At 34.3% G+C, this 13,426-nt stretch overlaps 1 protein-coding gene across 1 annotated transcript in view; it reads right to left on the bottom strand.

Moving 5' to 3' along the window:
* ADGB (androglobin) overlaps positions 1-13,426 on the bottom strand; it is a 96,772-nt gene that overhangs the window by 30,056 nt on the left and 53,290 nt on the right. Inside the window, exons 16-23 of the mRNA XM_071742439.1 lie at positions 10,654-10,822; positions 9,234-9,297; positions 7,720-7,822; positions 6,585-6,723; positions 6,127-6,241; positions 4,509-4,676; positions 2,424-2,562; positions 789-923 (exon numbers count right to left, since the gene is read on the bottom strand). Of these exons, the coding sequence (XP_071598540.1) occupies positions 789-923; positions 2,424-2,562; positions 4,509-4,676; positions 6,127-6,241; positions 6,585-6,723; positions 7,720-7,822; positions 9,234-9,297; positions 10,654-10,822 (1,032 nt within the window). The remainder of the gene's footprint in view (positions 1-788; positions 924-2,423; positions 2,563-4,508; positions 4,677-6,126; positions 6,242-6,584; positions 6,724-7,719; positions 7,823-9,233; positions 9,298-10,653; positions 10,823-13,426) is intronic.

Here is a 13,426-nt window from a genome sequence, read left to right as displayed (position 1 = left end):
TCACTGAGCTGAAAATTAATTTCTCCTTAGACAAAGGAAATTCCCTTCATGATCACCTTTGTACTTTTCTACACTCCTGAAACATCAAAAATGCTGTCATCAGTACTTTTTCTGATTTACAGGTTTCTCACTATAACATTTTGTAGGCTATGAGCTGATCTCTGTCCTTGAAGAATACATTGGTTGCCTCCCAGCAGCTTTTCTTTTCAGGTACTATGAATGAGTAGATATGTGCCCAGGCAACCTCTGTGGCTAAAATGTACCAGGCAGCTCCATCGGGTAGTTCATCTCACCCATGTTTGATACCTCTCAGATGACAGGACATGTTGTCATCTGAAAGTGTCTACTTCTACCCATAAAATACAGATGAAGACTTAGGCAACTAGTTTAGACCTTTTGTCTAACTTTTCAAGACTAAAGTTAGGTGAAATTTTTTACTGCATAAGCAATTAGTGACAGAAATGGAGAGGGAAAACATGAAAAAAAACGATGGAGGGGAGGGGAGTAATAACACTTACTATAATGACAAGTTAGATAGAAAAAAACATAGCTAATAGGGTAAAGGAGGAGGAGAACATTATGACTGAAAAAAACCCAGACCCACAGTAAAGCACTGTAAAGAAAATACTAGAATTAAAGACAGAAGTGTGGTGATAAATAAGAAGATAAGAAAGACATATACTTGAAGAAAAGAGTTGAAATACTCACATAACACTCAAATGACAAAAATATGAAATCTAAATGTCAAAAGACCAGACTGTGAGTTCTGGGACTTGTAAAGGACACACCTGGTTTTCTGCCGTTCACAATTTTCCTAACATAAATCCCTCTCCAGAAGGCTTGAAGTTTAAGAGCTGCTGCTTCTTCTTCAGAAGTTGGAGTTCGGTTCTGCCAGCTACTACAGGAACTCTTCTCAAAACCCTCTGAAAGAAGAGGAAGAGGATGTAGCAAATCATTGAATATATACTTCTTGTTACACGCACCTATTGCACTGCATTTTAAAAATCAAGTGTCCTAATGTAATATCAAAATACCGTTCCAAATATAAACCAACATGATTTCATAACATTAAAGCCTGACTCTGAATACAGCTTAAAAGAGCTTCACAAGATTTTAATTGCTTCTGTTTCAACCTCATCAGTTTATTAAGTAATAATTTAAACACCAGTGTTGCTCAGAGCATTATATTCAACCTTTGCAAAGGAGCCATGGAATAAGGATAAGATCTATGATAAAGTGGGGGTTTATTTATCTAACTGTGACTTTCTGTTACCAAGGAGTTCTGGAGTGAAACAAAAATTAGTAGGTTCTGACAGGTTAGTAATGAGCTCTTTGAAGGCATCCTTGCCTAGAATTAGCATCCTGGAGCTATCAGCACCAGGGTTAGGGGGAGGGTGTGGGGGTCTGCACTACAAGAAGGCAGTGGCAGTTCTGAACCCACAAGGTTAAGGAAATTAAAGCAGTGAGACCGCATGAGAGAAAAGAAATAGTGCTCCAAAAGCAAATAACAACAACCAAAAAGGATGAGAAAAGAGATAGAGTCACTTGAAAAAACAGAACAAACTAGCTTAAGAAAATATTGCTGTCAAATATTTCAATGTAATCACTTAAATACTGTTACATGTGGGTCTGTTCCCAAACCATCATTCCTCATTATTCTCTAACTTCCAAACCACAGAAAGCCTTTTTAATATGAAGTGACTCTGAAAGGTTGTACAAGCACACTTCAACAGATCAGAACTCAATAATATGAACTGCATAACCACTTTCAGAAAACACAAGCATATCATGACAGAGTAATATAAAATGGAGTGACCAATTATGGCGACCTGGTCTAATCCCAGATGGAAATTACAATCAAGTCACTGCAGGTTGTTTATGGTCTTGAGCAAGTTTCCAGTCCATTTTTGATATCTTAAACAAGGTTAAAAACAGGCAAGTAAACAATAAAAACACAAACACCCCTTCAAAACAAACTTCAACCCACCACTAAGAAATTGCTGAATTTGCAATGAAGGTACTAATTTGAATCATTTAAGGTCTTTTGAGCTGGTAATTTGAACAAAAGCCATGATCTGCAGTACATTAGGAGAAAAAAAAAAAGCATCTTTAGATGCTCACTAATGCTTGTGAAGACTGAAAAATGGAACTAAAGGAAGATGAAGGATAACTTCATAAATCTTGTAAATTAAGAAAACATGAACAGAATTTTTTGGAACAAAGAAAAAGATCATTTGTGTTCTGAAATGAATTTCAGACATGTTGTGTACCAGTAGAATGCTTCTCATAAGAAATAATGCATCTCATAAGAAATAAGTCATGCTTACTGAGGCAAGAAAACACAAAATTAGTGAAGGATTGTCTTCCTTGAAAATAAGAACAGGCAGATATATATGAAGCTATTAGCAACACCAGTACAGTACCTGAAGACAAATTGTCATCGTTAAAAAGCTCAGTGTCTTTAAAATCCAAAGTGAAGGACCTGAAGGCAAATCTGTAGCTGTAAAGAGCTGCACTGCCTGATACGTATTTTATCAAATACCAAAATGCACTATTGAAAACCTAAAATAAAAAAGATGACAAGTATTCAAAGAATGGACAGTTTTTAAAAGCTGATTTATATTGCTTCTTATAATTGTCTCCAAAACTACTTAGTTCTTTTTTTCATCTAAAAATGAAATCTTTAAGAAATATAGAACCTGAAAATTATCTCAAATAGTAGGACTAAAATGCTTCAGGCCGACAACCAGGAGAAAACCTCTGATGTCTGGTTATTAAATATAGGACTGATTCTACAGCTTATGTTTTTATCACCTGAAACTGCCTTAGTAGTTTATGTGAAGTGAGCCAATGGTCTCATATCAGTGAACAGAAGAGCACATTATAATCACCATAAAGACAACTGGCATTCTAATTAGATGTAACAGAGATGAAGAATGAAATAGACATGCTGACTGAATTAGGAAGTGGTGCCACAAGAAGAAATAGGAATATATTGATGGGAAAGAGGGGAATATTTGGTGTCCTGCTTATATGACTAAATTGATAGCCTAATTTTTATCCTCAACATAGCGATGCTCTTTAAAAAGCAGAAATCCAGTCTCTTTCCTTCTTCCAGAAAATGGAAATTTTAGTGTGCTTTTCAGAGCTTGTTTCACAGTTTGAATTGATTAGCACAGTAATAATTTACTGAAAATTTTAAAAAATTTTCAGATTTTGCTGCTTCTGAAAACATTTTATCCTAAGTTACATATATTGTAATAGTAATAAAAACTTATTTTTGAAACAGTTGAGGTTGATGGAGAAAGACTATGAGATACAGGCTTACGCTCAGAATATTTTTTCACTGTTTGTATTAAAGATAGATCATTTCCATATTCTCATTCTTGAATCACTGTTGGCTCAGTGGCTTTCATTTATCTCATTTCTAGTTTTCTGTTTATTTACAGCTATACACTGGTCTTGAAAGGAGAGAGAAAGAGATATGTATGTTCACACCTACTGAATTTTTCTTTAAGTCCCAAAGTTTTACACATGTTTAATGAGAAAATATGAATTTAAAATTTGGGTTTCCCATTCCAGAGAGGTCAAACTCATTTTTTCTGTTGAACTTGTCATGAAAGTGCCAAGTTCATTAGCGGTGCACCTGGAATTTTCTTAATTTTGGTGTTTTGAGCCTGCTATCAAGCACATGTATAAAAGCACTGGCTTAGGTGTTCTGCTTTTCAATATCAGCTATTATTAAAATGTTAAGCCCTTTCTTCTATTCTGTCTTCTTCAATACATAGTCCAAACTTCATAAGCTTTCTAGTATTTTGATGCAAGTCAGCCTGGGACATAAAAAGTATTAACTCTAGACAAATCAAGTAATAGCAGTTTTATCAAAGTTTCCATATACATAAAAAAATTAATAACTTTCACATACCTTTTTTCTTGTTGCTTTTTTATAGTATTGAAAAGTTACAGTACAGAGAACTACAGTAAAGTGTAACTTTATCATCACATATCTAAAGACCATTAAACAAACAAACAAACAAGAAAAACAACTCAGAAATACTCTGAGTGTCAAAAACCATCACGAATGTCTTCAGTAATATAAGGTGTAATGATGTCTTCCTGTGTCATCAACATTAGGCACATAGAGGGACCATTCTGGCTTTTCTGCACTACAGGTAGTGTTTTTTAAAGCCAAAATTAAGTCATAAAATAAAGACAATGCTTTCTGCCCCAAAGTATGCTAAACAAAACTGGCAAAATTAGAGACTCAAAATTGGAATGTGCTATTCTGTGCATATTTTTAAAAATTCACATTAAAAGAAGACAAAAGTAGCACAGAGTTGCAAGTTATGGCATTTGGGCTTACACTAATAATGAATGCCACATTTGAAGCACTCAGGAGATCCATTTTATAAACACAGTCATTCATTTGAAAAGGGTAATGACAACGTTAAGCTGTTATCCAGCTTCTGTAGCCTTTAGATATGTGTTTATTATAGTTATTTGTTCACCTTGAAGTGTTCTGCAGCCATTTCAGTACCATGAAGGCCAGGAGGACAGTGTGCCAATTCCAACTCCTTCAAGGCTTTAGAAAGTTCAGGCTTACTGCTGAAATTATTTATCACATTTCCAATAGCTTCCAGGATAGTTGTAGCCTGTTTTGTAAACCGGTAGCTCTCCTAGGGAGAGAGAAGAAAAACAATGATTGTTAGAAAGACTTCTTTAAGATTTTCTTTTGTTTTCTTTCTAGGCTGTGACAGCATAAAAGCCTTCTTTTCTGTGAAGTACAATACTTTTCTTAAGACAAGCAATTTTTATTAATTATATTAACTGTAAAATCAGTTACGTCTCTGGTATTCAAAAGTATACAAAAAATTCACTCATTTTAGCTATTGAAATAAAAAGCTTACAACAATACAAGCACACCATATATCTTTTAAGGATAATTAATCCTAGAATATTTAATAAAAAATAAGATTCACATTGAGACCTTCTAGTGCAGTGATAAAAAGGCTTCCGTTAGCTGAAAGGCACAGCATCCCTGCTATTATAAAAAGAGGGACAAGTATTTGTATCTTGATGAAAAAAACAAATACATGCTGCCTAAAGCATCATTAATCTTCATCAGAAATTCTCTGCAAGAATAGGGGCACTTTCCTGCAAATGAGACTCTGCAGAGAAATTGTTGTCTTCAAAAAACAGGTGGTGCAAAGTAGACCCCAGGATATAATTTGCTTTATTCTCTTCATGAGGAACAGTGTTCCACCCACCATCTTAAAACAAGGGGATAGTAAAGCCACAAGACATTTTTAATGGTCCAACTTCTTACATTTAAACTTCTTTGCTACAATAAATGTAATAAACTTGCATAAACTACTTTACTGCCCTATTATTAGGACCCAGAGTCTACACTTCAACATAAATTTGCTGTTACACTCACCTTCCAAAATATTTTGGCACAACTCTGCTCTAGAATCTATACTTCCTCCCCAAAGTACCCATGGCAAGTATTTGGGCCTACAGCTTGCCAAAGAAACCTTGAAAATATGGATGGAAGTGCTATCTGTCTGGATTTTAGGCAACAAAAACAAAAGCTGTAGTAATTACTCCCCTGGGCCTCTTAGCTATGAAAAGTTGTCTGAATCAATTGTTCATTTTAGGTATAAAAGCTACTCTGGGACCCAGTGAGTAATATGTGATCTCATGAGACAAAACAAACTTTACTTTACTGGTATGACAGTTTATTTTACTTGTGGTGTACGATTTCATAATAATTAATACCTGTATATGTGTTCTATCACTTGTATCACATGCCTCAAAAAGAGAGCTTATACATTACTTCTGACATAAGCATTTCAACAACAGCATTTTTAACATTCTATTTTACACTACTCTTCTTTGTAAACCAAAATTCTACCCATTGTTTACTTACATAGTTATGCAAGAAAATTATTGCAATATCCATTTCAGTGCCTGCTGTGCTGTAAAGCACATTCCTTCTCTATATCCATCCATAATATTGAAATGAATATTATACCATTAAATATAACAACTCTGAGGATCCAACAGCACTTAAAATAGTCAGAAACACCCTTAATCACAATGTTAACTAGTTCTGGTTATGCATACCTGTTCAAGACCAGGCATCACAGCATCCTCTTCTCCAAAGACACATGGCACCATGCTGCACAGATGAATATGGTGCCCTATGGGAGAACTTACTGTGAAGAGCAATATGTTTCGCCTACATTCAAGAAAAAAAAAATAAAAATCAAAACAGCATTTTTTTAAAAATGCCATTGTCATTCTTTTACAGTTACACTAAAAATACTGATTCTTTATTTTTTTTCTTGGTCTTCCATAAACCATCTCTTCAATTAGAAACATTTTTTAAATAAGAATTGGTGATTTCATTTAGTTTTTAGAAGACGAGTGTGATTTTTTTATGCTAAATGTTCTTAAGTAATAGAATTAAAATCTTTATGAATGTTTTGGCAGTCATTTTAAATTCATAGTAATTTTGCAATTCTATCTCACTCCAGCTATCAGCCAGTTTGATATACCACAATCTGAAGCCTCAGACATACCCAACAGGAAGATGTAACACAGTAGCTTTGGTGGCAGCTGTATGCATCTTTAGGACAAGTTTTCCACGAGTCACACATTTCCAAGAAAAATGTTCAACAATTAGCACACCTTTTGAAATACTAGAGCATTCTTGTTTATCTAGGAAAAGAAAGTAAAATTTGGGGGGAGGAATAACAGTGAAATTGAGACAAATACACTTATGCAGAATCTGTATCTCCTTCCCCATCATTAAAGTCTTCACGTAGGTTTCAACAGTTCAGAGGAAAGAGCTGGTCATTTAAAATGTATAGGTAGTACAGGATATAGTTTCATTGTACTATTTACTAGAAAATTATAGTTAAAAGAATGTATAAGGAGGATGTATAAATCAGAAATCTTCTAAGTTGCTCAAGGCTGTTCTATAACCCCATAAAAATCCACTCTGTCCACAGACAAAGGAATCAAGCAGCCACACAAAGCTTATCTTTATGTTATAGCTTAATTATTTCAATAGGATGGCCAGTTTCATTTTTTAATCTTTCTTCTGGTTCTATCTGCTCCACTCTAGATGCACTAGAAGTATCCAGTGTCTAAATGTCTGCTTAACTTAAGCTGATTGTCATAACATGCATTAGCTTATCTGCATGCCACTCCATGACTTCCCTAAAATACAACTGATTTTTATTTAAACCATTGAAGCCATTGGATCTTGAAATATGCCAGTTATAAATCTACTTAAGAGCTTACAGTGCACGAGTTTAAAAATCACTTCAAAAACAAACTGGTCATATTGCTGATTTTACTGCATTTCAATCAGCTAAGGCATAAAGTAGCTTGCAAGAGTGGAATTTGTAGGAAAAAAATCCCTAAAAAAATGAGGAAAACCATACCAGAAATATACTGATGGAATGCTCGCAGTAAATTGTAATAAAGAGTAAAAGGAGGAATCCTTTCAAGAAGGTACTTATCATCAGTGTAAAATAACAGGAAAGTGTCACTTGACTACTTTGTGTATACCCTAGAATCAATGTGACATTTTAATGCTAAATTCTCAAACTGTGCCAAAATATACACCCCAAACAAACACAGCAACACAGGCATATTCAAATATGGGAAAATACAACATTAACATATACTTTTCTTTGTGGTCCCTACCTCCATTAGTGTTCCACTGTACTAATGCAGAAAAGCTAACCAGGATTTCAATGGGCATCAGACTGTCCACAGATAAATAATAGAAGGTTCGGTCATCAGTAGTCTAAAAAGAATAACAGACATTTTTTCATCTTTCATTTTCATTGAATGCTATCCACCTGGTCTTTTATAAAGTATGACTAAGATTTTTGATATTGCAAACCTAGACATTGTATGGGAAGTAAGTCATGTACTGTGACTACTTCCAATTTTCAGACATGTCATTTAACCCAGAGCCTCATATTGCATGTATAAACCATAATGTTCAGTTAAGAAATAAAATGAAACAGAAAAGTTTATTGAATGAGAATATATCTGCTTTTATCTGTTCTTTATATGTACCTCAATTTAGTAGTTCTAATCTCCAAATAACATTCAATGGAAGACCATCAATTTTGTTTTGTGCTGCTATGTTCTGATTTGAATTAATACAATAAACTTTAAAGATATAAAAACCTTTTAATTTGTAACACGTGATGAATACTACCTTATTATGCTGGGATTTTTTTCCACAAAAAGGCAGCATTTTCCACTCTCAACTCTAACACGTAATTCCTATGCCAATATTAGAAACTATAGAAAGATTCTACTGTTCCTAGAAATTCTTCAAAATCTGAAGGTGAATGAGCTTCTTGGCTTCAGAATTGGTTTAATACGTCTTCCTACATCCTTCAAGAGTCATATCAATACATTTTTTTTTTTGTAACCTGGATTATCAGTACTATTATCTTAATAGCATAATAGAAAAGTCTTCTTTCATACTTTTGTTACCGAATTTACCTAATAATATAAATGCCTTGCTGGTATCAATGTAAAAAAAACACAGATTGGTTTTACAGCAAAAGGTTAGTTTTTCAGCACAATAGTACACAGGCTCACAGTCTTGATGCTGATTATGGCTTGCAGAAGTATGTCATGCAGTGACTGGGAATATTTTTTGTTATGTGATTAGAGAGGTATGAAATGGTAGGAATACCACAATTATGAAGCATAATTCATGTAGTTAACCTTCTCAGTACAAGATTTTACATAAAGTTCATGCCTGGAGTATACATTTCAGTAGTCTACAATTACACTTTGGTTGCAATGTAAAACTAGGACTGGAACAGGATATTCAGTCATATTGAATAACCTGTCGATAACACAAATTAATGGTAGTTTTAAAGAAATACTGTAATTTCAGTGTAACCAAGAGGTATTTCCAATCCTTGTAACAGACTTGCAAGTTCCTAAAGGACTTAGCATATAAAAAGAAAATGTAGGGCTTTGCTACACAGACTACTGATTTGGGTTCTGAATAATTGCCAGAATATCTTTGTTATTCGACTGGAGTAATTAGAGGGCATTATTTTTTAAGTAATAGCAGTTCTTTGTGATGACCAATATCAGTTAGGTTATCTAGGTATTATTAGATTATGTAAGACTTTGACAAAGATTTTTAAAAAGCACGTAAAAAACTCAATACAGTAATATACCTTAAAATATGTCTTCTGATAATTATAAGTATATGTGTGTGGCTTGTGGAAAACATACAAGCTCCTACAGAGAAAATAAAATAAAAATAAAAAGACATGTGGGAAAATTGTCTCAGTATTAATTATATATTTCAGGTAAATCTATTTCAAAGCATAAGATACTACTTTACTATCATAAAAAAGAATTCTGAGCCATTTCTCAAAAACCATTCAACACTTTCAGTTTAATAAAAAGTTAATTCAATTCATGTTAAGAGAAAGCAGCTGTCATTACTTTCTAATTTTGCTGCTCTTTAACAGTTTTCCACAAAGGTTCAGCCTCTAATTTGTCCAGTGTGAATCTATAGATGTTAATAAGCTAATATTACTCTAAAACTTCCATGCTTACCTGAAAATTACTATAATAATTATCTATAAAGTATCACTGTAAGGAAGACTATTTTGTATATTCTATTAATCTGCTAATTAATTAAAAAACACCTTCAGAAGCGTACTTGGTTCCTGACAGCAATTTTGTCTGACCTTGATTTAACCAAGGGCAATATAAATTACTTCAGCTTTAATTGAGGAAGTTATTTTTCTTGTGATTCTCTTCTTCTGAAGGCTATATCCTCCTGGACTAGGGGATTGCTAAAATCAGTCAGCCAAACTTCAACAAGATATAAAGTCATCTGTGATCTCTTATCCCTAAAGTTCCTGTAGTGCTGTTTGGTATGGAAGCTACACATTCTCTCTTAGAGAAGAAGCACAGTCTAGTACCGGCTTATTTATTAAATGAAAACTATTTATGAAAATAAACCTTGGGTGAATTTTCTCTGATACAATCACACACACCCCCTGCAATGACACATCCTCTAAAGAATCTGTATTGTATCAGGCTTCTGAAAGACAGAAACTCAAGATACAACAATACAATTACACTAGCTTTTTTATATTTGAAGAGGTAAAAATGCCTTGGATTTATACTGAAAAGGAAGATAAATAAAGCATCCAGTTGACCAAGCCGAGTGATGCTGATGGCAATGGAAAATTTCAACATTTTTTTTTTTTGCCTTAGGATTGTGTCATTCAGATACATACTTTCTGACCCAGGGGCTAATGGGCTGGGTATGTGAGCACCTTCCTGGCCATGTGCCCCATGACCTACCATCTTCCACCCACCTTTCAGTCTGACACATTCTTTATGAAGCTGGTGGTTGTGTTCTCTACTGTGTGCTGGAGGACATACCCAAGAGACAGTGTGGGGATGCACCCACAGACTCTCTGTCAACAGGGAGAGTACTAAGTCTGGTCTAAAAAGTGGCCTTGGGACTACCCTGAAAGGCAGGATATTTATACAGTATTTATAGTCACATTTCACATTTTAACACTGTTCTACCGTATATTTTATGGAGTAAAAACCAAACCCTCTGTTCCTTACTGGAAACAAACACAGAAGTCTTCAAAGCTAATCCAGGTTTCCCTGGAAACAGCAGCTCTTTCTGACTGGATTTCTTCCTTTGATTTATCCCTTGTCTGGGTGTTCATAGCACTATCATCTGTTTCTGACACTTGTTTTGCATCAAAATTGATGCTCTCATGTAATTCTTCTGCAGAGATAAGAAGACACATAGATTCAATACAGTGACAATATGCAAATTAAAGGAGCATCATCCTTATATAACATTTTTCCCAAATGTATACAGATATTTGTTGCTAACATCTGCAGCTGCTTAAGTATTCTGCCTCAATATACTATAACATACTGTTCACTAGAAGCTTTAATGTAAGCATGTCAGGTGAACATACATATGAATTCTGCAAACCTAAAATCATCTGTATAAAAGAAAATTGTCTAAAGCTCATTTTAAATAAAAAGCTTATGGGGTAGCATGATTAATTTTTTGTAACTGCCATTATATTGTTTGAAACCAGAACAATAACCCACAGATGATAAAAACCCCACATAATTGCTGAGGATACCAAGACCTATCCTTATCTCTGGTACTTCCACAGTACCCCCTGTGATGCTGCTCCCATACACATCAGTCTAACTACTTGCAAACAGAAAAAGATTTGAATCACATTACATGACTTTTCTTGTAGGAAAATCAGAACCACTGGCCAATTCATACCAAAACATCAACACAGCAATGTCATGTAGCCACATTTGACAATCATTGAGTAACTTTTTAACTTGTGTTGTAATGTTACCCTCTATGCCTTTACTCTGTGATCCGTGTGGAGCTATTAATTCAGAATGTTTGCTAAAGATAAAGATGCAGTAATATTCAAACAGGTAAGGTATAACACTTGAGAAAGCAAATTAGAAAAATAAATTGTTTATATTAAAATGTCCCTTGTAATACTTTGTAATCAGCAAGATATCTAGCGATATGCTGGAAAACTGATGAGTTTGTAAGATGAAGGTGGCTCTAAACCATTTTGCAATAATTTTTCAAGAACTGAAAGAAATGCAATCTAAAGAAAAGTACCAAAGGCCTTTTTTTCTCTTCCTGAAACTATGGAAAACCTACCTGAAAGCTGCTAAATGTAGGCTTTGTGTTAGATTTATGTTAACACAGGTTTTAGGCCTCCAGTGAAATAACCACAGTGTTTGCTCTACAAATGTGCATATCACAGAGAGAATGATAATGGGGTCCCCAAAGCAGACCTATGCCCTATGTCATATTCCTGTGGCTCCTGCTCTTCGTTCATTCCAAACACAGTTACTGCAGTACTATCAATAAATCTTCTTCAGGATCAAGAAGGCCAGGAGATTTTTGCAGACTTCACACGTTTCACCTCTTTGAAAGCCATCACAGAAACCTTTGTGTTGATTATCTAGGCAGACTGAGGGCACAGGGAAGACAGCTATTCCAGTGCAGCTGAAGGAAAGCAAGAGCAATGCCAACAAAATGGCTTAAGTTTCCCCACTTCTCTGTGAAGAGCTAATGAGAAATTTGTGAGAATATAATTAAAAAGCATATTTTATCCTTTTTGCTCTATGCAGTCCTAAGACAGTGCTGCTCAGAGCTCCCTGATACAATTATAACCAAAAAAAGAAAATCTAACTACTAACTACCATTTACCTTGCATGCAAGAAATGCCACTTCCATCTATAAGAAAGTGCAAACTATGAGTGAGATACTGAAATTATAATTTATGGAATAAAATTACAAATAACTTTGAAGCAATTCTTAAGAGATGTTCAGTATCAACAGGTATTTTAAAACTGACATAGGGAAGATAATAGTCTGTAATTATCAGATGGAACAAACGCACATACTAATCAAATACAAAGGGATACAGTTCGAGGTTATTATATAGTTAAACACTGCAGAGAGAAAAGGGAAGAACATATTTGAATTCAAGAACTTTACACTACTTTGGACTAAGGCAACAAAGAGTAATGTCACAAACAAGCCCAAGAGAAAAAAAGTAACTTGATGAATAAGGGAAAACATTCAAGAACAGAAGTAATAAAAAACATGCATTGTAACAACCAATAGAAGACAAATAAAACCACATCAATAACTAAGAGCACGGTGGCATAGAAACTAGAATAATTAATGCAAAACAAGAAACAGTAGCAAAGGACAGAGAGAGTAGCAGAGTTTACCAGAAAAATCCATGTTCATATGGTAAAAAAATACTATGCTACATGAAAACCCACAAATTATTACGATTATTAGAACATTCTCAAGAAAGTGAAAAGACATATTTTAAGACAATTTAGCAACAAATGCTATCATTGCTTTTGGTAAGTGCTTAATATTTGTCAAGCACTGGATCTTTACTTATGCTTAAATGGTAATCAAGCTCCTCATCAAACTGACTACCATTTTGCATGCTAACATACATTGAGTACCTAGACACTTTAAATTTGGCTTTTTATACTCATGACCTAGAGAAAACAGTAACTAAAACTTTTGGTAGCCAAGTAAATGAAAAAGCTCAAGAAAACACTACCTTGTAAAGAAAATGTACAAAATGGTTCAAAATTGAAATTAATTCCCTACCTCAGTTTTCAGTAAGAAGGGATAGACAGCCTGGCTTAGTGGAATAGAGGTACAAACTCAGAAATTTCCTATTTACAGCAGAAACTGCAAGAACTTAACACACTGAATATGTTAATTTCCATAGCAGAGCATAGAGATAATAAAGCAGAGAAATCTCAAATCCACAAAATGGTACTTAGGGAATCTTTAACT

The sequence above is a fragment of the Heliangelus exortis genome, chromosome 3 (genome assembly GCF_036169615.1).
Source record: "Heliangelus exortis chromosome 3, bHelExo1.hap1, whole genome shotgun sequence".
In the NCBI taxonomy this organism is placed as follows: Eukaryota; Metazoa; Chordata; class Aves; order Apodiformes; family Trochilidae; genus Heliangelus; species Heliangelus exortis.
Note: the sequence above shows the minus strand (reverse complement) of the source record. Positions and strands in the feature narration are given on the sequence as shown.